Source organism: Corvus moneduloides, chromosome 4 (genome assembly GCF_009650955.1).
Source record: "Corvus moneduloides isolate bCorMon1 chromosome 4, bCorMon1.pri, whole genome shotgun sequence".
NCBI classification, from domain to species: domain Eukaryota; kingdom Metazoa; phylum Chordata; class Aves; order Passeriformes; family Corvidae; genus Corvus; species Corvus moneduloides.
This window is the reverse complement of record NC_045479.1, coordinates 73,639,136-73,660,142: the sequence shown is the minus strand read 5'-3', so window position 1 is coordinate 73,660,142 and position 21,007 is coordinate 73,639,136. Positions and strand designations below refer to the sequence as shown.

Genomic DNA, 21,007 nt, shown 5'->3' with positions numbered 1-21,007 from the left:
TGGTGAGGCCTTCGTGGACATGGGGACAGCATGAGGGATGTACAAAACTTGTACAAAACTTGTACAAAAGCTGCCATGGATTAACATGATTCCAGCTTGGGATTTCCTCTGGAGACAGCTCTGTGTTTCCTGCGAGCTCTGCAATTACAATTGGTCACAGAATCACGGGGTGGGAGGGGGTTGGAATGGACCTTAAAGATCCTCTCATTGCCATGGGCAGGGACACCTTCCATCATCCCAGTTTGCTCCAAGCCCCATCCAACCTGGCACTGGACACTTCCAGGGATGGGGCATCCCCAATTTCCCTGCACAACCTATTCCAACACCTCCTCTCCAACCCTCCTGGCAAATTCCTTATCCTTTTTACTCTGAGAGCCCCTCTGCCTGAGCGACGTGGGCATTTCCTGCAGTGACAGATGCATTATTCTGTTCTCCTCCACAGGTTGGCACCGGTGCCACGGTGGCCACGCTGGCCGACGCCTCCGAGCTGCCCACCACAGTCACCGTCGCACAAGTCAATTATTCTGCCGTGGCTGATGGAGAGGTGAGGAGCTGCCTCAGCTTCACCCAGGGGCACCTGGGTGGCCTGCCTGAACTTCCATAAATGTCTCAGTGGTCCCAGCCTGCAGAGTTAAGGGGTGACACAGAACAGGAGACTGTCATTTCATATAGGAAGTGCTGAATTGCTGTTGTTTCAACTCAGGGCTCTACAAACACAGTTATAGTGGAAGCCTTAGGTCTGAATTTCATACATTCTTTTATACCTCCCCCAGATTATTTATTTCGTATTTTGTTTTGGCATTCCCATGCCTAAATCTGAACGCTCAAACTTGCAAACATTTATTTTCCCCCCTTTTTTTTTTTACCAAATAATACATTAAAAATAATACGGTTTTTTCTGCGTATTTCAGAAACATTCCCTTAAAGTTATAAAGATTTTGTTTGCCCTCTTGGCTTCAAACCCACCTTTAAATGAGGCTGCAGGTCCCTTTCTGTCCCTTTCCTACCCAGCCTGCTCTGCCTGGCTGGGGTGTCGCGGCGAGAGGTGGCAGCACAGAACAGCTTTGCTGGCCTCAGAGCCTGTTCCCATCTCAGACCCTGAGTGAAACAGCCTGGAGCGGCCTTGGAGTACTTTGCAGCTGCTTTGAGGGTTTTCAAGAACCGGTTTTATCTCCTGAGAACTGAAAGAAATCTTTCAAAGGCACAACTAAGGCTGGATGGGGCTCACCCATCCCAGGCCAGGCTGGAGCAGCCTGGGTTAGTGGAAGGTGTCCCTGCCCATGGATCTGGGTGGGTTTAAGGTCCTTTTACACCCTCTCAGCTGGAGAATCTCAGCGGCTCAACCTTTGTGGAGCAGGGCCTGGGCAATCCCAGCTTCTTTTCCTTCTTCCCTTACTCCATCCCTGTTCTGGAACACCTTGGGCACCTTCGCAGGGCGCTGTGTGTCACTGAGGTGTTCCTTCCCACCCGCAGTTTCGGGTTCTCCCTCCCTCTCCATCCTGTTTTGGGATTAACCTTTGCCCAAAGGCAGCAAAATTTCCTCGTGCAAACTTTTACCTGGAGTCTTGAGCCAGCTCTGCTTTTCTGGGCTTTTTATCCTTCTCCATCCCAACGAATTGAGGTGTTTTTTCCATCACTTTCTACAGCATTTTTGTTTGTGTGTCTCAGCAGTTGGTGAGTGTCCTGAAATGTTTATGGGGATGGGAACAGGGATGGGGGGTGGAGGGAGATCTTCATCTTGCAAAGCAGCCAGTAGGATTTGTCAGCAGGCCCTCCACTTCTTTGGTCCAAAATATGTTTTTAGTTCTCATCCTGGTGGATTTTGTGGCCATAAAATCATTATCTCCTGAACCGTGAAGCTCCAAATGAGCAACTGGGTGAACTTTAGGTAATATGAAAATCATCTGTGGGAAGGTCTGGAGTTAGGGAATTTTAGGGATACATGAACACTTCCAGCCACCATCATTTTTTATTAAGCAATATGGCTCGATCCCATCTGAGGTCACAGGTGCCGTCCAAATAAATCCTGGATGGGAACATGGACAATCTCCAAAATGTCAGTGGATGGGTTCAAATAGAAACAGGGAGGAAAACACAGCCCCTTTCCCTGAGAGATGTGATCCATGCTGGGCTCCAGCACTGCAGAAACACAGAATTCCAGAGTAGTTGGGGTTGGAAGGGACCTTTGGGAATCGTCCAGTCCAAGGCGGGCTCACCCAGAGCAGGTGACACAGGGACACGTCCAGGTGGGTTTGGGATGTCTCCAGACTCCACAGCCTCCCTGGGCAGCTGTTCCAGAGCTCTGCCACTCTCCATGGAAGGAATTCTTCCTCCTGGTGAGGTGGAACTTGCTGTGTTTTAATTTATGGCCATTAAGCACAGCTAATTAATGAACAGCCCAGGCTGGCAGGCAGTGATCTGAGTACAACAACAACAGCACTGCCCTGTTTTGTCGAGGATTTGGCTGGACAAGAGGGATTTCTGGGCTTTTGAGGACTTTTATGGATCTTTATGGAATATGAGCCTCATGGCTGGTGAGGGTTGTGGTGTCCAGCCACATCCTCAGGTGGATCCCAGCCTCCCTCCCTTTTTCCAGTGCAGGACTCGGCGAAAACCTCTTGAAATGATCAGTCTCTTTCTTTTTGGGAAGCAGCCACCCCTTGAGGGTGATGATGCCTGATCCTACAGCCTTTCCCTGTGTTCCCCTCCCAGGTGGAGCAGAACTGGGCGACGCTACAGGGCGGGGAGATGACCATCCAGACGACGCAGGCATCGGAGGCCACGCAGGCGGTGGCTTCGTTAGCGGAGGCGGCGGTGGCAGCGTCGCAGGAGATGCAGCAGGGAGCCACTGTCACCATGGCACTTAACAGGTACCTGGAGAGGGGACAGCTGGCACAGCCTGGGCCTGGCATCTCCTTCCTGGGTGTCCTTCTGATGGTGCAGAGTCCGCTCTGTACCCTGCTGAGAGGCTTTTCCTTAGCGAATTCCTGTGGCGGGCGGTGTCCAGGTGTGTGCAGGACAGTTCCTGATTCCTGCTCTGTTCAGAATCAGAATTTCATCCACAGGCCACTGTTTTTGGGGGGTTTTTTTCCCAGTCTTTCTGAAGTAGAAGCTGAAGGAGCTGCAGTGCTGGAAGGAGCTCTGTAAGGGTGTTTTGGCTGCGCTCAGATCTGAGGTGTAGCTCCACAGGTCCACCCAGCAGGACAAATTATTTTTGCTCAGCTCTGCTGAGTTGCTTAAACTTGTCCTGCTGTTCCTAGAACCTGGAAATGGCTGTGGCACTCCCTGAGGGAGCAGGGGCACTGTAGGAAATCACAGCACAGCAGTGAAGGAGGTTTCCCATTGCTGAGGCGTGGACAAGAATTTTCCTCTTCCAAACCAGGATCCTGCTTAGAGGCTGTTGGCTGAGCAGCCAGGGGATGGGACAGGGCACCAGACCACACTGCTGGTGGCTGGAATAAAGCTCCAAGACCTTGTTCCATCCAGAAACTGCTGAAGGAATCACTTTGATCCCAGTTTGCTCCCAAATTTCTGTTGGGATTGAATCCCAAACACACCTAGAACTGTTTCTGCTCTTTGTGGTCCAGGTACGGGTCCTTGAGATATTTCTTGTCTGCTACATGAGGTTGGTCAACTAGGCTTTTTATTTACTAATAGTTTCCCTGTAAAGTTCCCTTTTAAAAGCAAATGATCTTTTCAGGACACTGGAGTTACAGGAAAAAGCCCCATCTCCCCAAATCCAACTTGCAGGATTTTATCTTGCACATTTCTGGGATTCTGGATTTCTCTATGTGGGTTTTTTTTTTTTTTTTTCCCCAAGTGGGAAGGTTGGGCATGGTGTTACACCTGATCCCAGGTTTGCTGAGCTGCCCTTGGCCTTCCTGCAGGGAAAAAGCCTTCCCAGAGCTCCAGGCTCAGGAGAAGGATGTGCCAAGGGGAGTAGGGAAACCAGACAAGAAAATATTGTGGTGCTCTAAGAGTGTTTAAGAGCTGCTCTGAGACATAGAGCGGCTGTTTAGAGCTGAAAATCCACCCTGAGTGGATGCAGTAGGAAAGAGTTTGGCATCTAAGCAGGAAATGAGGGAAGAGAAGGAAAATACTCGGAAAATATTTGAGTCAATTGGTCGAGCAGAGAATGAGCAGAGGAGGAGCATCCATGGGGAAGCCAAGGGAAATCCCTGCTTTTTTTAGCTCATTGTGGTAAGAATTGGTAGGAAATTTGGCTCCAGGAATGTTTTACCACTGCTGAGCAGATATTGTCAAAAGAATAAATTGAGTATTGGGAGTTACAAGGAAAGGCATAAAGGACAAGCCAGGATTAGGCTTCTGGAATAACTGATGGGGCATTCACATCTTGAATGGTGTGGGAAGTGCTCACCACTCAGATAGAAAAGGTCTGGAAAGGACAAGAGTGATCAAAGCCCAGGAAGGATCCGTGCCACAGTGGGCTGGGGCTCTTCAGCTTGGGAAGGAGATCACTGGAAATGTATGAAATTGTGAGGAAAGCAAAAAAGGAAAGGTTTTATTGTCTGTTTCTCACCATCTCAGACTAAAGGGCCGCCCAGCCAGGAGTTTGAGGCACTGTAATGCAATTTTTTTTCTTCTAATTAAATGTGGAGCTCTTTGCTCCAGAATGCTGGGGAAGCAAAAGGTGTGGATGGGTTTCAAAGGGGATTAGAGACAAATCAGAGCTGATGGTCCAGAGGCAGTCTCTGGGAAGCTGGGAGGGTGTGGGAAGGGAAGGATTGTGCACAGCCCTTCCTAAATATCTGATGCTGCTGTTCTCACAGCAGGGCTGCTGCACAAGAAGGGCTTTTGGCCTGGCCTCATTTGTGTGGAGATATTTACCAGAACTCTGCTGAAAATAACCCTCATTAAAAAGAATTATTGAACCGCTTGGCTGGGGAGGAGTTGAAGCCAGAGCTGGTGATGCTGGTCCTGGCAAGCTCTGGGCCTGGTTCAGGGCAAGGTGAACTGGCAGAACCAGGGATGAAAGCAGAGCTCTGAAATCTGCAGAGCCCCAAAGGATGTGCCAGTGCCAAAGGTCTGGTACCTGAGTCCCAAGGCAGGAAGGAGCCATGTGGAATGACTGCTTGGATTGTCCCGAAGTCTTGGGCAATCCCAAGTGAAAGGATGCAACAGTGAAAACACAGGGGTGTTCTAAGACACCTGCAAGCTGAAAAAATCCACTGGAAGCAGCTTCTTCCCATCCATTCCTCCTCCAGCGTGGATTTCCTCCTCTGCATAACTTCATCCAGGCCAGATACGAATCCCTCTGCTCTGGATCGTTCTCTGGGCCTGTGTTTTCCTGGTTAAAATGGAACGATTTGTTCCTTTGGTATTCCTAACCCTGCTCTCCCCTCTGCATGCCCGCAGTGAAGCCGCTGCCCACGCCGTAGCCACGCTGGCCGAGGCCACCCTTCAAGGAGGGGGACAGATTGTCCTGTCTGGGGAAACTGCAGCAGCGGTCGGGGCGCTCACCGGAGTCCAGGATGCCAATGGTAAGGCTGTCTGCAAAGCTTTTATTTGGGTTTTTTTAAGTTAGGCTCTTAAAAACGGCCTTTGCCTCTCTTTTTATTGAAATGTCACCGTTTTGGTGGTAAAATACTCCTCCCTCACTCAGGGGGTCACTGACCAGTTGTGAGTTATCATCTCAGGGTGGAATGGGAGCACTAACCCCCTGTTTGCTCCCGTGGTGCTGGTGGCTCTGCTCTTCCCATCCTCTGCCAGCTGGCTCTTTATCCTTATTTTTTGGGGGGGAAAACTTCCCCGTGGTGTGTGTCTGTGCCTAGCACAGGAAGGGCCAGGTTTGATCAATTAACGCAATTAGTTGGTGCCATAATAAACTCATCTCCAGAACTCTTTAACCAACATTTTATTGCTTATTTCCTGCCCTTCTCAAGGCTTTTTTTCTGTGCTTGGTGCCTGCTCCTGAGTCAGCCTCGGCTCCTTTTCCTCCTGCTTTATTTTCCATCTTCCCACCACAGTCGATCCCTTGGTTCCAGAGATTCTCTGTAGCATTTCTCACCTGTTATGTCCCTTCTGCCACATCTGGTGACTTTTGCAGCTCTTCAAACTAGAAATAAAACTGTAAATCCATGGAAACCGCTCCAAGGGATGAATGGAATGTGCAAATGTGCCTCGTTGGGGCTCATCCACTGCCTCCAGCTCCGTGCTTCTGCCTGACCCTGGAGGTGTTCGAGGAACACCTGGATCTGGCACTTGAAGCCTTGGTGTTGGGTCATAGGTTGGACTCAGTGATCCCAGAGGTCTTTCCCAGCCTGACTCTGGGATCATTTCCAAGCTCAGACTGGTTATTATGGCATTAACCAAGAAACCCACTGGTTATTTGGATTAAGTGGAAGGAGGTGTCAAAATCAGCCGGAAAAGGGAGCAAAGGGTGAAGTTGTGAAGAAACATCACCTCGAGGGGGTTTTTTGGACGTGAATTGCCCAAGGAGGGCCACGGTTGGGTGGCAGAGCTGTCACTTTGCATGAAAAGCAGGAACCTGCTTAGGTGAGGGCTCGAGGCTGACTTCCATCAAAATCCTCATCCAGCCGGGAGCGCGCTCCCTTTGAAACGTCGATGTTTAGTTTGCAGTGGAGGGAGGAGGAATTTGACTCGGAGCTGGTTGGATTCCCTTGCTGTGGAGTCAGCCAGCCTGAAGAGGGAGCAGAAATGAAGGGAAATCCCTGTCCTCGGAGCTGGGAATGCATCTGGCACCGAGGGAGGAGCAGGATTGTGTTTATTCTGCCGGCAGCCTGGCGTGAGGGCGATAAGTGCTGCGTGTTTATCGGAGGCAGGATCTGACCCTGGATGCTCAAAACCAGCAACTAATCAGATTTGGAAAAGCAGATCTGCACCCCTGGCTCCTTTTATGCTCTGCTTCCCAAAATGCTTTCACGGTCTGGATTCCTGTGGATGCTTCCCCTAAAAACTCCCCTTCTCCACACCCTCCCTGAGTCACTCCGCCTCACTCTCCCAGCATTGATATCATTTTAATGCAGGCTGGGCTGGTTTATTTTTTTTTCCCTTTTTTTCTTCTTTTTTTTTTTCCCCCTTCCTAGCAGCCGAGTTGGAAATCAGATGAGATTTAGAGTGCATTAAGGGGAGAGACTGCAGCATTTTCCTGTGAGCAAAACCTCGCCCACAGCCCCTCGCCTGGTTTCCACTCTCCTTCGATTTGCTCTAATCTCCGGTGGTATTAAGGGGAAGGGCTTTGGAGTCCTTGGAAGCTCCATGCTGTTGGTTCCTTACGTAACCAGCTAATATATCTCCCTCAGGGATGGAGGAGATGTTGGTATCCATTGCTGCTGTCTCTGTCTGGGGAGGGAGAGCAGATGGGTTTCCAGCGCTGGCACTGCCGGCAGGATTTATCTCCATGCCCGGGGTGTGAGTGGGAGCATCCTCCTGGACACGATTTGATGGATGCAGCAGGAACAAACTGCTCTGTGCCCTTCTGTCCAGAGGAGGTGGAATTGGGAGTGATTTGGGGAAAACAACTGCCAGAGCCGGAATGGTCCTAACCAGCAAATTCCCCCTGCTCGCTGTTGCTTGCAAGGTCTTAATTTGCTGATATTCCCAATAAATGCTTCTCTCTGGGAATGCTCTTAGCCTTCTGCAGGACTTTTCTGAGGAAAAATCCTATCTGGAAGCGTAGGATAGAAATTTATCCCCATCTTATTGATAGGGAAAAGGAGAGAGTTTGACACTCCTGGAAGTTTCCAAGGCCAGGTTGGACAGGTTTGGAACAACCTGGCGTAGTGGAGGGTGTCCACTATCCATAAAGAGATGATCTTTAACTCACTTCCAACCCAAACCATTCCATGATTTCTATCAATATTTCTGGAGGTCAGGCAAGATGTTTCACTCCTGATTTTAGCCATTAAATGGAATTACTCTCTTTTATTATTTTTTTCTATCTCGCTTTTGCATTTTTCCCATCCCTTCTCTGGTATAACAGTAACAATAATAATAATAATAATACTACAAGACAACCACGATGGCTAAAAGGAGGAAACATCCGTGTATTCATGGATATGTTGGAATCTAGGGCTGGATGTCTTGCAGGGAGCCCAGGAACGTGGCCGAACCGCGAAAGGGCTGTGGATAATCTTGTGATCTGTTACATTCCCAGCTGAAGGAAACAAGATCTCCTGCTCCCATGCAGTGTCAAACCAACTAAGTGCATTATGGTTTTCCTGCTCCTCCGGAGCATCTGCTCGGAGTGGGGACGCAGGAAGCGGTGACCCCACGCTTGGAGGCTCAGATGGTTTTGTTCCGAAGTGGTTGGCATTAAACAGAGGAATATGGAGAGCAAGTGGAGGGGATGGTGGCAGCACCAATCGGTGAAAATGCTGGGAAATGCTCTGCTGAGAGGAAGCGCTGTGCTCTGGAGCTGCTTCTGGAGTGAGAGAAGCTCGGTGAGCGTTGGAAGGAGCGGTGCTGGTGCTGGAGCATCCTCCTCCTGCAGCCTTTTGTTTGCCATTGATCCGTGGGGGCCCTGAAAGCTGCCAGGGCTTCCCGGCTGCATCCTGAAATATTGATGAGGCTCCTGGCGGGGCTGTGCCTGCGCAGGGCTGCCCGGGAGGGGCAGAGCAGCTCCCTGACCAGGGAAGGTTTAACAGCCTCGGGGTCGTCACAAATCTGGGGTTGTTTCTGAAGGTGAGAGGAGTGGAATGCTCCAAGCTCCAGCTCCAAGCTCCAACCCAGTGGAATTCAAACCAGGGCATGGAATGAGGCACAATGGAAAGAGTTGGGAAGGTAGAGGCAGGGGAGGATGTGGGATCGAGCCATAACCAGGGAATTAATTTCACAGACCAGAGCCTGGTCCAGCCAGAGACCCAATGGATCCTGCTCGTCCCCCTTGGCTGCCCTTTTCCTGTCCCCAGAGCACATTTTCCTGCTCGATCTCCTCCCCATGCTGCTGGAGATGCTGCTGGGAGCACAAAGGGGGACACTGAGAGGAGCCTACACCGAGTCCTGCCCTTCTGCATCCCCCCAGCCATCCCGAAAACCCAATCCCTGCTCTCTGTACAACCAAAGGGGCCGTGCTTAGGGCTGAGGGTGAGCCAGGATTGTGCCTGGGGAGAGCATTAGGGTCTGACGTGGGCGGGGGGGGATTAGCGAGCTCCCTGCTTTCGCAAACCCCGGCGAGGAGGCGTCAGTCCCCGAGCGTCTCGTGCGGGATAAAGGAGCCCCCAGCGGCATTTGGGGTGACAGTGCCACGCGGAACTGCTGCCCCAGGGGGTGGTTTCGGTGTGGGAAGAGGTTTAAATGCTGGAAAAGCTTCAGGTCTGGGCAAGGCTGCCGAGCTTCCCACACAAAGTCAACAGGTGGGAAGCTGTCCCCAGCCTTGGCCGTGCAGATGGGAAATGGGAACGCTCCTCTCGGCAGCTCCGGGCCTGGAGCGCGGCTGCCGCTCCCACCCGGCTCTCTGAGGGAAAACACATCCAGGAGGGAAGGGCAGGATTGGGATCCCGTTCCCTATCCTGTGTGTGTCTCCCAGAGAACGCTCGGATACGCTGGGAAAACCCGGCACAGGTTTTTGGGATCCCTGTCCTTGCTTTGGGATACCTCGGGATAGGGAGGTGCAATGCTGAGCCACTGGGACCTGGTGGCTTTTTCATACGAGAAAAATATTTAAATTTTGGGTGGGGAGGGGAGGCTTAGGGGCTGCAAATGTCACTTTTTAAAAAGCAGTATTTTATGTTTTTCCTGTTGGATCTCCTTTTTAGGGAATATGGAGCCAAATGAGTCGCTAGCAGCTTGGCAAAGTGCAGATCAGCATGTTTGCATCCAGGAGGACAGGAAGGAAAAAGTCAAGTTTTTTGTAGGGCCTCCCTGGTGGGAACAGAATTTTGTTATGAAGGTTTGCCCTGAAACAGGTAGGATTTAATCCCAATCTGAAGGAAAGGTGAGGAAAATCATTTTTGCAGGTGTGTTTCAGATGAGAGGGTAGAAGAGATGCCAGTCGCTGCCAGCAAGGAGAGCAGAGGAGTGAATTCCTGGCTTTGCTGAGCAGCTCCAGGAACAGGGAGAGGTGTTTCCTAGAGGACAAATTGCTGTGTATAAATGAATAATTATCAGCACTGGAGCTGTTGGACTCTGGGTGAAATACCTTGGCATAAACCTCAGTTAAAAGGAGCTTAGTCCCCGTCAAGTCCAAGTCTCTTCCCCCAGGGAACAAGCGACAGGACCAGAGGAAACACCTCCAATTGCACCAGGGAGGTTTAGGATATTAGGAAAAAATTCCTCACTGAAAGGGTTGTCAGGCATTGGAACAGGGCAGTGCTGGAGTCCCCATCCCTGGAGGGATTTAAAGCCATGTGGATGTGGCATTTGGGGACGTGGGTCAGTGGTGGCCTTGGCAGTGCTGGGAATGGTTGGACTCGATCTGGGAAGTGTTTTCCAGCCTTAATGATTCCATGATTCCAACCACACTCACTGCCCTGCGTGTGCCCTGTAGAGAGAGAGGGTTCCTGACTGCATCCCTGTGCCCACACCCGTTCCCTGTCAGCCTCTGGCTCTCCGCTGTGTGTGACCAGGAATTCCCTGTTGGGATTTTGGGACACCGGCCGCAGCTCCAATGCCAGCAGCCGGCTCCTTCCCGCTCTGCCAAGAGCCAAAACATTCCCCAGCCCCCAAAGTGCTGCTGTTTGCAGCGACCCCTCCCAGGCGAGCCGATCCCTGGCACACCTTGCCCTGCCCTTTGGAGCCACCCTGGCGGCTCCCGTGGCGTTTGCCCGTCCTGCCTGATTCCTGGCGCTAATCCCGAGCCGTCCCTGTGACGCGGGGCTGTCACGGCCACCGGCCGGCTTTGCGCTGACATCCTGCCACTGCTGACGAGGCGGCTACTGCTGCTGATTAGGATTTGTCTGCCCACCAACCGGGGCTAAAAATAGTCCCTGCTGTGCCACATCCATGGGCAGAGCTGCCTTGGGTCCCGTTCCCAGGTGTGGGATGGAACCGGCCCCGCACAGCCCAGCACGGGCGGGGGCTGGAGTGGATCCCTTTGGGCTTCCTCGAAAAGTCCCTTGATGGGAACACAGAATGGTCATTTCTGGGGACAGTTTGGCCTTTTGGGGTAGGGAAACCTCATTTTATTGTCTTTATTTAGCCTGGAGAAGAGAAGGCTTCAGGGAGACCTGACAGCAGCCTTCTGGTGTGTTATGGGGCTTACAGGAATGGGGCTTACAGGAATGGCTTCCCACTGCCAGAGGGCAGGGTCAGATGGGATTTTGGGAAGGAATTCCTGGCTGGGAGGGTGGGCAGGCCCTGGCACAGGGTTCCCTGAGAAGCTATGGCTGCCCCTGGATCCCTGGCAGTGCCCAAAGGCCAGGCTGGAGCAGCCTGGGACAGTGAAAGGTGTCCCTGCCCGTGGCAAGAGGTTGGAGCTGGATCTTTAAGATGTCTTCCCACCCAAACCATTCCATGATTCTTGGGGAAAAATATTGTTCTGTGATGAGCACTCGGGCTGTTCCAAGGCCTCTCTCCTCTTTGCAAGGGCAGCGGTGCCAGGGGAGCACAAGGAGCCTCCCAAGCAGTTTTGTGCCCCCGTTCTGTATCCAAGGCTCACATGAAGTCTCCGGGCTGCTCTTTAGCTCCAAAGCTGCCTTTTGAGATCACAGAGGGAGGAGGCAGCGCCCTGGGGAGGCACCAGGGGTGACTCAGTTCCTGATGGGATCTGCTGTTGTCCCTAAAAGCTTCCAGCCGTTCCTGCTCCGCGTGTCCACGCCAGTGTTCCCAGCACCCCAAAAGGGAGCCCCTTCCCTGGGGCAGGGAGCCACTGCCGAGGCCTTTGCTTGCGAAGTTCCATCACTTCCATCATCTCTCCCAGTCCTGTTGGTCTCGGGGAGCTTCCACCCCATAAACGAGCCGTGCCCCTCTGGCCTTGTCTCCTGGCTTCTCCCTGACCTCACAGCGTCTCCAGCACCTCCCTTGCCCTCCCCGTTTCCCCTCCCCTGGTGAGTTTTGACATCCATTCCTGTGATCAGGCAGTTGAGACTTACAGGCTCCCCAGCTGTCACAGCCCAGGCTGGCCCGGTTTAAGCGCAGGCCATTTACCTTCCACGTGTCCCGAATTAGGGGAAATGGACAGGAGGGCTGGGTCTGTTTAAAAATTAAAGCTGATTACGAGGCATTAACATTACATTTAAAGGAGTAGACGGCAGCTCTCCTCTCTCAGCATAGCTGCAATATGTTCCCTTTTGTTCTGGGCTGCAAGAGGGAAGGGAGCAGGACTGGTAGCGACTCCAGGCCGGGCAGGATTTCTTCTTTAGCCATGAATTTTGAAAGAGGAGCTGCCTGATGGCTGGTGCAAGAATTTAAAGCAGGTCTGACTACCTAAAGCAGTTCCCGTCCTTGCCATCCTAACAGGAAGCTGGAGCTCTTTTGGCTGATCCTGAATTTCCTTTGGAAAATTCAGATGATCTGAATTGTCTTCTGAGTTGTCGTGTTGGGAAGTTTCATATTTGATGGATCCCAGCTGTTTTTTGTTAAATCCCACAATTCACGTGGTGACTCTTCATCCCAAACCAGGAACTGGTCAGTCTGGTTGGGAACGCTCTGAATGTGATGCTTGGCTATAATTTGTTGTGGGTTTAGGTTGGATTTGAAGCCCGTTTGTTCGGTGGATTTGTATGATATTTGCCCAGGCTCCTGCACCTTCATCTCACAGCCCCTCAGTAATCCAGCTGGATTCACACAAGCTGCTCAGTGCAGGATAGGTGCTGGAAAGAGGCCTTTTGGCAGGTGAAGGGATGTATTTATATTCCCTGGATCCTGCTTTTCTCTGTCTTCAAGAAATCAAAGCTCCAGGGAGAGCTGAGAGCCCCTTGCAGGGCCTAAAGGGGCTCCAGGAGAGCTGCAGAGGGACTGGGGCCAAGGCATGGAGGGCCAGGAGCCAGGGAATGGCTTCCCAGTGCCAGAGGGCAGGGCTGGGCGGGAGATTGGGAATTGGGAATTGCTGGCTGGGAGGGTGGGCAGGGGCTGGAATGGAATTCCCAGAGCAGCTGGGGCTGCCCCTGGATCCCTGGCAGTGCCCAAGGCCAGGCTGGGCATTGGGGCTGGAGCAGCCTGGCACAGTGGGAGCTGTCCCTGCCCATGGCAAGGGGTGGAACAGGATGACCTTGAGAGGTCCCTTCCCACCCAAACTGTTCTGTGGTTCTGTGATCTCTTAATGAGACTTTTCATTTGACTTTACCACCACCACCATTCGTGTTAAATCCATGTTAAATCACCATTCCAGGTGGTTTTTTTCAGTTTATGGTGACAAAGTCCCCACCAGCTTGGCTTTGAGAGCCACATCCTGAGCTTTGCTGGTCCCCTCTGGGTGTGTGGGGCTGTCAGGGCACGTGGCTCTGTGGTCACAGCAGGTTTTTTGGGGTGTCTGCAATAGATGGGAATGTTAATCCTTGGACATGCTTCTGTCTGAAAGAGATGTGGTGGAATCCAGGCAGGAAAGGAATGGCAGCCAGCAGAGTGGGCTCCTTTTCCTAAATACCTCTGGAAGCACAGAGCAGGACAGACAAACATTTCAGTCCAGGAGTGGGCATGGGAAGGGATGGAGGTGTTTATGAAGGGTGTCTGCAAGCAGATCTCGGGATCTGGGATCGCTGTTCTGCCTCCGGGCTGGGATAGGGAATCGCTCTCCTGACAAGCTGCACATCTCCAGCCCGGTGCTGTTTTATTTATAGCTCTTAGCTTAGGGGAAAGGGCACAGGTGGGGTCAGAAATCCAGCTCTGCCCAGTCCTGCGTGTCTCCTGACCCATCAGAGATACTGCTGAGTCCTTTCTCCAGGCCTCCTCCTCCTCCTCCACGCTTATGCTAACCCAGATCAGAGGCTTGGTCAGCAGAGCTCGACCAGCAGAGCTTCTTCAGAGAGGGTTGTGGTGCTCCTGGAAGGGCCATCACAGCCTGGGGAAAGCAGCTTTTTGCCATTTCTGCCGGACACATCCGTGCTGGGTGTGGAGCCGAGCGTTCAAACCCACGAGTGTGGGGCTGGGTGGGCGTGGATGAAGCCTGAATCAAGGCTCTGCTTTGCTGCTCCTCTCTCCCAGGAAAAAATTCCCGTGTGGTGGATTCTGCCTGTAGTAACAACTCATTCCAAACTATCTGGAGCGTGTGGCAGCCCCACCTCAGCTTTTTGAGCCCATCTCTGGAAGATTTTCCGGCTTAACAGCAGAGATCCCCGGACACCTTCATGCTGCTGGCACGATCTCTGCTCCTCCAGGCAACCCCAAAGGAGAGATCCCAGCTCTCCCTCCTCGTGAGCTACTTTCCAGAGCAGAGCTAAATTTGTGTCTGGAGTTCAGGGCAGTTCCTTCAGCTGATCCCAAGTGACCCCTCACTGCCCGAGGGTGAGGATGGGCAGTGGTCCCCACAGCTTTGGAGCAGCTGGAGCGTCTTCCAGTGCAGATTTTGGCAGATTTTGGCTTGCAAGGCCTCCTGCCTCATCCCCACCCGTGTTGGGATGGGACAGGGCTGCACCACGGGCGAGGCTGGGGATGTCACTGCTGTTCTTACCTGTGCTGTGCACCACCCGAGGAACTGAGAGAGCAGCCTGTGATTACCCTGAATCAGGGCCGATGGAGAGGGGCTCCCTAATCCTAAACCTGCAATCTGCTGGTTCATGGCAGCAGGGCACAGCCCCTGCCCTCCCTGGCAGGTGCCCTCGTGGCTCCGGGCCGGGCTGGATCAGGCCACCCTCTCCTCTGCAGAGCTGTGGAAAAAGTCGCTGGGTTTTGAATGGATGGAGGCTCGTCTGACCCCAGGGCACTTTGTGAGCTCCAGGCCCTTAATGGCTGTCAGTGGGTGTAGGGTGCAATCTGATCCAAATGGGAAGCTGGCTGAAATCCCAGCAAGCTGTTGTTGCTGTGGGAGGCATCTTAGGAAATGAGATGGGCTTTGTGAGCTCTCCCCCCGCCAGGCAGCCCCGGGCAAGGAGAAATGCCCTGTCTGCAACTTGGGGCTGCTCGCTGCGCTGAGGTTTGCTGGCTCTTCATTTACCCAGCTTTTGTTTTGAAGCACCAAAGTTTCCTCCCTGCGGGCAACTTGTGGCTTCTGTTCTCCCTCGCTCCCTGCTCCTCTTTGGAATGCGCGTTCCCACCTCCTGGATGGACGTCTCCAAACTCGAGGTTTCTGTTGGTTTTCTTTGCCTTAAAAAGTGCTCGGCCCCTCTTTCCTAAGAGCCTCAGCTGCTTCCTCAGCAGGGCCTGACCTCCCGCCTTCCCCTGCTGCTTTTTTCCGAGCACATCCAGAGGATCACTCTGTGCCTGGATTTATCCTCTTCATTGGATCTCCGGAGCAGGGACTGATTTTAAAGCCTAAAAGCACAGCCCCATCTGTCTCGTGCCTCTGGGGCATAGTAAAGAGCCCTGTCCTGCAGCCCTTGAGCCTGTGAGCAGAAAGGTTTTCCTCCTGCACCAGCCCTGCCCTGGCAGAGCGAGGAAGATGGGAGCTTTTAATGAATTTTCCCAAGTGGCTGCAGTGAACTTTCAGATTTCTGTTTTGCCAAGTGAAACTCTTCAGTTGATGTTCAGCTGTTAGATTTTGGGGTTGAAGAGGACATTCCTTGCTCTGGGATTGACCGGGGTGCTATTTGAGGCATCAGCAGGTTGCACAAGAGCTTGAGGAGATGCAGCTCCACCTTGGCATCCCTTGGCTGGGGACAGTTGGGTGGCCTTGTCCGAAACACTGCTGGGCACCCAAGGAAGAGAAGGGAAATTTGTCACCCTAAGGACTCTTCCAGCTTCCAACACTTTGATTGGAGCCTGGTCAATGCACCAGCAGGAGGCTCAGCCCTGGGATTGCCCTCCTGTCCCTCGCACTGGATGAGTGCAGAGGTCGTGGAGGTGAAACCATCCTCCCCTGCCCTCTGACCATCGGGAACGCTTTTCCTGCAGGCCGGTGCCTCTTTGGGAAGGCAGTGGCAGAGGAGGGCGGTGTGTCTGTCCCTGCAGGCCCCTGTCTCCCAGTGACCTTCTCAGCTCGTGGAGACAGCTTGGCTTTGCTGTAAAGCAGCTCATGTGACAGCAGTAATCCGCAGCGGGTAAACAGCTGTGCAGGAAGATTCCAGGGAATCGCCCTATTTTCCCTGCTCCGAGGGCCCAGGCTGGCACACTGGAGCAGGAGGGTGGGAGAGGCTGCACGAGTCCATCCCCACTGGGTGTCTCTGGAGCCAGGTCAGGAGCACACACTTCCAGGATTCCTCCTGGAATCCTCGTGGAGCTGCAAAACAGGTTCCAAGAATTTGAAAAAAACCCCATTTCTCCTCATGGAGTGGTTTCCTCCGAATCTTTGCCAAAACCATGAGTGGCATTTTTAAACCTGAGTTTGACTTCTGTCTCCCAGCCTCGTGTCTTTTGGTGTAATTTATTCCCTCACATTCATACAACTTCCTCTCTGGGTAACACTTTCTGATGGTTCATGTGGACCCCCTTCAGCTCCGGGGATACTCGATGGACTTTTTGCCATCTGCCCACGGGAAGTTAAATTGTGCCCTGGAGAAGACACAGAAACACTGAGGGAGCACCAGCTTGGAACTGGTTTAAAATTAATCATGGTATTATTATTCCCATCCCCAGCTCAGACTGTAGCAAACTTCCTTTCCCTGTGGTTTTGCCTTCTTGTTGCCACAGATCCCTGAACTTCCTCATCTCTGTTTTCCCCACGATTTTAACCTTCCAAAGCTCCCAGGGGAAGTTCAGTGAGTGCATTCTGGTGCTGACAAGTCCAAGGAGCTGATGACAGCTAAAGCAGGTGGGTTTAGCCCAAGATCCAGGTTCTTGCACCACACAGGCAGCAATTCCCCTCAGTTCCCTCCAGGGATGAGGCGCCTTGGATCAGGTAGGCAGCGGTTACATCATGGCCACGGAATCCCTGGGTTTCTCGAGCAGAAACCACCAGCAGGGTGTTTGTGGCTGCAATAAATTGTCCACCAGTGGCCTGAGACAATCCCTTATTTCATGTAAGCCACGGCCCAGCCCTCGGGAGGGACCATCTGTTCCCCTGGCCTAGGACAGATTTGAGCACGAGCCCTCGCAGTGAAAGGCTCTCTGCTATTCCCCTGAGCCGCCTGATCTCTTCCCTTCCACCTCTTCCCATCGGGGGGAAAAAAACCAAAAACCCCAAAGCTTTGTACTCCCAAGCATTAGGGGGCTCTAATTGCTGTGTAAATTGGGACTGCTGCGTTTAAGTGGTGAACAAGGAGCTAATGGAAGTGGAATTTTATTGCTGGCATAAGTAGGGGATGTGCAGCTCCTTTGAAGTCAGCAGCCAGGGGGGTTTCAGTTCGATCACAGCCAGCAGTGGGTTTGGTTCCTGGTTGTTTCCCGTTGCTCTGACCCGTGGATGAGTTATGATGTCCTTCTCAGAGGTTCCTAGTACATTTTTCTTGCCAAAAAAAAAGTTTGAGTCTCACTTCCAAATAGGAATTACATACTGAGAGGTTTGAAGTGCAGCAGAAAATTAACAAGGCTTGGACTTGGCCGGGTTTTAAGGTTTCTGTGTGTTTGCTGCTGGTGGAGATGTGCTTCCTCACCTGGGGGCCTCCCATCCGAGCCAGAGCAGTGGGACTGGGGCCTGAATCATCCCAGAAAATACAGAGCAGAAGGAATTCTCCAGCCACCACCAGAGCTCTCTCATTTTCCAGCCTGGGAAGGGACAGGACAGGCTCTTGCACCGCTTGATTCTCCTCACAGATTTTGTCTGTTCGGGTCCGTGTGCCACAAACCTTCCCTTTGCACATCCAGGGTGAGACCCACAGGGACAAAAAAAAGCTGGAGAACTCCTTTTTAGGGAAAACAAACTCATCCCTCTCCCTGCACTCATTGTTGCCTTCTCTTGGTGTGCAAAGGAGGCTTCCAAGCCCCCTGGCCTTGATGGTTTGGGCACAAATGTTCTGTGCCTTCAGTCACCAGGCCAGAGCCCAAACTTTTTGGTTTTAGCAACAGATGTGCAGAGTTTAAAAGGGAGGAATCTGCCAGAGGCAGCAGCATTCCAAGAATAAATACTCCCAGGAGAGAGAGGTGGGAACCCATCGCACCTGCCGCGCAGCCGGGGCAGCGGGAGACGGTGGTGCACAAAAAAAGGAGGAATGTGGACTGTAAAAACTTGCTCTTTACACAAAAAGTTCCACACCTGAGTCGTGTGTGCGCTGTGATTTATTGCTTGCCTTGCTGAGCATGGGCCAGGTCCTACCTGGGGGGAAGCCGTGCCAAACGTGGCCCTCGTCCTGTAAAAGACAGGCTGGGGACACCAAAGCACGGGGCACTGCTGCAGCTGGGGATGTGCTGCTTTGGAGCAGGGATGCTTTCCTAGCTGGATTTGGAGGGTGTGCTTTGAGGAGGAGGGAAAAAAGGAGCCTTCAGGTGCATTTCCAGCCCTTTCGTCCCGAAGGAAAAAAGCCAAACTTACCTCCTGGTAGCTGGGCAGGACCTAGTGCAAGGTGAGGCTCCAGCAGATCGCCACAGCTGCAGCTTCCCATATCAAGGCAAAGCTTTAAACACCTTCCCAAGGAGTTATCTCTTCCAAAAGCTCATTTGGGGTGTTTGTGTCACCTCTGTTGGGTTAAGAGCCCGGAATTCCCTGGCACAGAGGCACTGGTGGGGCACGGGGGGGAGAACCCATGGCATTGGACCCGCCGCTTGGCCATGAATGTGCACCCTGTTGTGGCAGCGAGGCTCCTGGGGAACAAGTCAGCAAAATGCTGGGAAAATGGCTTTTAGATGGAGCCAGGGCCTATCTGGTTACAGATTGCCTTTCTGCCAGCACAATGGCTGCTTTATGTCTCCGTGTGCTCAACGCTCTGGAGGATGTGCCCGTGTCCGTGCTCGCATGTGATCCGTCGGCACCGGCCCAGCTGAAGCCAGCCAGTCCTGCAGAGCCTTAAAATCACATGGAGCTCCTCCCAGGCCCCAAGGAGTGCCTGGATTTCATGAACTTCCCAGCCTCGTGCTCTTGGGATACATAGAAATTCCACTCTGGCAGCCATTTCTGCTCCTCATTCGTCTCTACGCCGGGGATTGTGGAGAGCTTTGTTGGAGGTGGCCTGAGCTTCTCCGTGATGGATTTCACTGAGCTTCTCCGTGATGGATTTCACTGAGCTTCTCCGTGATGGATTTCACTGCTTTGGTGCAGACTTTCCTCGCTGGGCCGATTAAACCACTCGTCTAAATATTTGTAAAATATCTGGCAGTGCTTTATTCTTACGTCCCACTTTACCTCCCCCTTACACACACAATGTTCTGTGTGGAATTAGAAATATTTTAGTTACTCTGCCCTAACGCTGGGGTGCTACTCCTCTGTGGTCACTGAGTTTTCTCCTCCTCTGTGGTCACTGAGTTTTTGCACTCACCCAGTAAACCAAAGGATGCATTTCCTATGAGTACATTAATTACCCCACTAAATCCCCCCCTCCCCAGCTGTAGCATTTGCCCTTTTCCCAGCCTTTTACACTTGCATTTCATTGTCAGGCATCCTAGCAGCAGACTATTCAGGTTGCAAGTGGAGCCTGGCAGAGAGTTCATTAGGTGAGTGGATTTCTGTGGTGGCGGTTTGGAATGTTGGGATTTAGCTGGTTTTGCACTTGTACCTTTAGGTCCCTCTTGGTGTTTCTCGGGGTTAAAGGGGCTGTGTCTGTCTGGGTTTTGGGCCTGGGCACCATTTGGGGTAGAAATGCCTTTGGGATGTGCTGATATCTCCTTTCAGCCTGACACAAGCCGAGCTGTCTCGTAGTCGTGACTTCAGGAAAGAATCAGTGAGGACAGAGGTTTGGATTGTAACAGCCCTCAGCAGCAGCAGTCCTGCGGTGACAGAGGGGGCTGTGGGGATGCTGGGCCTTTTGGATTTGTGAAGTTTGGCTTTTTCAAGGTCACGGACCTGTTACAGCTTTAAAGCAGCAAAGCAAAGAAGAGAAAACCCCACAAATACCCTTGGAGCACCCAGCAGCCCTGAGGAGTTAGAGGTTTGGAGCAGGAACCTGAAGGAAGAAGTAGGATGGGCTGTGAGGGTCACAGCACAGGAGGGTAGGTAGAGCCTTTGACATGATCTATATTCCCTTCCCACACTATTTATGATTGGCAGGGATGCCCAAAGTGTTGTCCCTGCAGAAACTCTGCCAAATATTTATCTGCTTCATTAGGATATGGGGTATTTCAGTTGTTTTTAAAAACAATGATTCGATTCCAATGATTTTATTGTAAGATGGACTTGTAATAAAATATTTTAGTAATTTTAGGTTTTTAATTGTAGGTATTTTAGTAAATTTAGCAAAGCCCTGCCTTGCTTTGCACAGTAGCCATTTAATAAAACCATATAGAAAACAGAGGACACTAAAAGCTGTTTAAAAAAGCAGGATAAGAATCAGTCTCAGTTCTTCCTCTGGGAGAGCCCTGGGGATGTTAAAAGCATAACAGGGCAGTCAGCAAAACATTTATGGCAAAATCTGACAGGGATCCCTTTTAGGTGACTGTTCAGAGCCTCGTTCATGGGTTTAACACCTGATTCCTGAGAGGAGGAACAGACTGGTTTACCCGTAGCTGTTTCCTCTCCCCACTCCCTGGGACACCTGGCACAGGTAACCCCTGGCTGCCCCATGTTTTGTATTAACACCCAGCAGGTCGTGGGGGAAGCAAAGCCCAACGGGAGCAGGCCTCAGGGCTTGCTGGACTCCCTCTATTTTTATCTGTGTTTTGTGTAGAGATGATTGACCACGATAGACTTCTAATCTTCTCAGGTGTGTCCACGCCAAAGCCAGCTCATCATGGAGGCTTAGACAGGTTATTCTCTAAGCTTCCAGCCCTGGAGTCCAGTAAAAACCTTCCTTCCCACAGGCAGAGACATTCCCTGTGTTTGTCACCTCTCCTAAATGCCAAACCGACTCCAGTTTAAGGTGCCACGCCCTGGAGACCCAGCATAGAGGGCCAAGTCTAGGTGAGGACTGAGCTTAAGGAAGCACAGCTTAATTCTGCCTCAGGTGATGCCCAGGCCTGGTTCTCCAGCTCT

The 21,007-nt window shown here is 52.0% G+C and overlaps 1 protein-coding gene across 6 annotated transcripts in view; it reads left to right on the top strand.

Annotated features, from left to right (window-relative positions):
• NRF1 (nuclear respiratory factor 1) overlaps window positions 1-21,007 on the top strand; it is a 57,210-nt gene that overhangs the window by 26,742 nt on the left and 9,461 nt on the right. For 4 of the 6 annotated variants that reach the window (XM_032106139.1, XM_032106140.1, XM_032106141.1 and 1 more), the window contains exons 8-11: window positions 443-544; window positions 2,713-2,870; window positions 5,377-5,501; window positions 9,738-9,887. In XM_032106139.1, coding sequence (XP_031962030.1) covers window positions 443-544; window positions 2,713-2,870; window positions 5,377-5,501; window positions 9,738-9,887 — 535 coding nt within the window. Of the gene's footprint in view, window positions 1-442; window positions 545-2,712; window positions 2,871-5,376; window positions 5,502-9,737; window positions 9,888-19,476; window positions 19,534-21,007 lie in introns of all 6 variants that reach the window. The other 2 variants (XM_032106143.1, XM_032106144.1) reach the window with 2 other exon arrangements.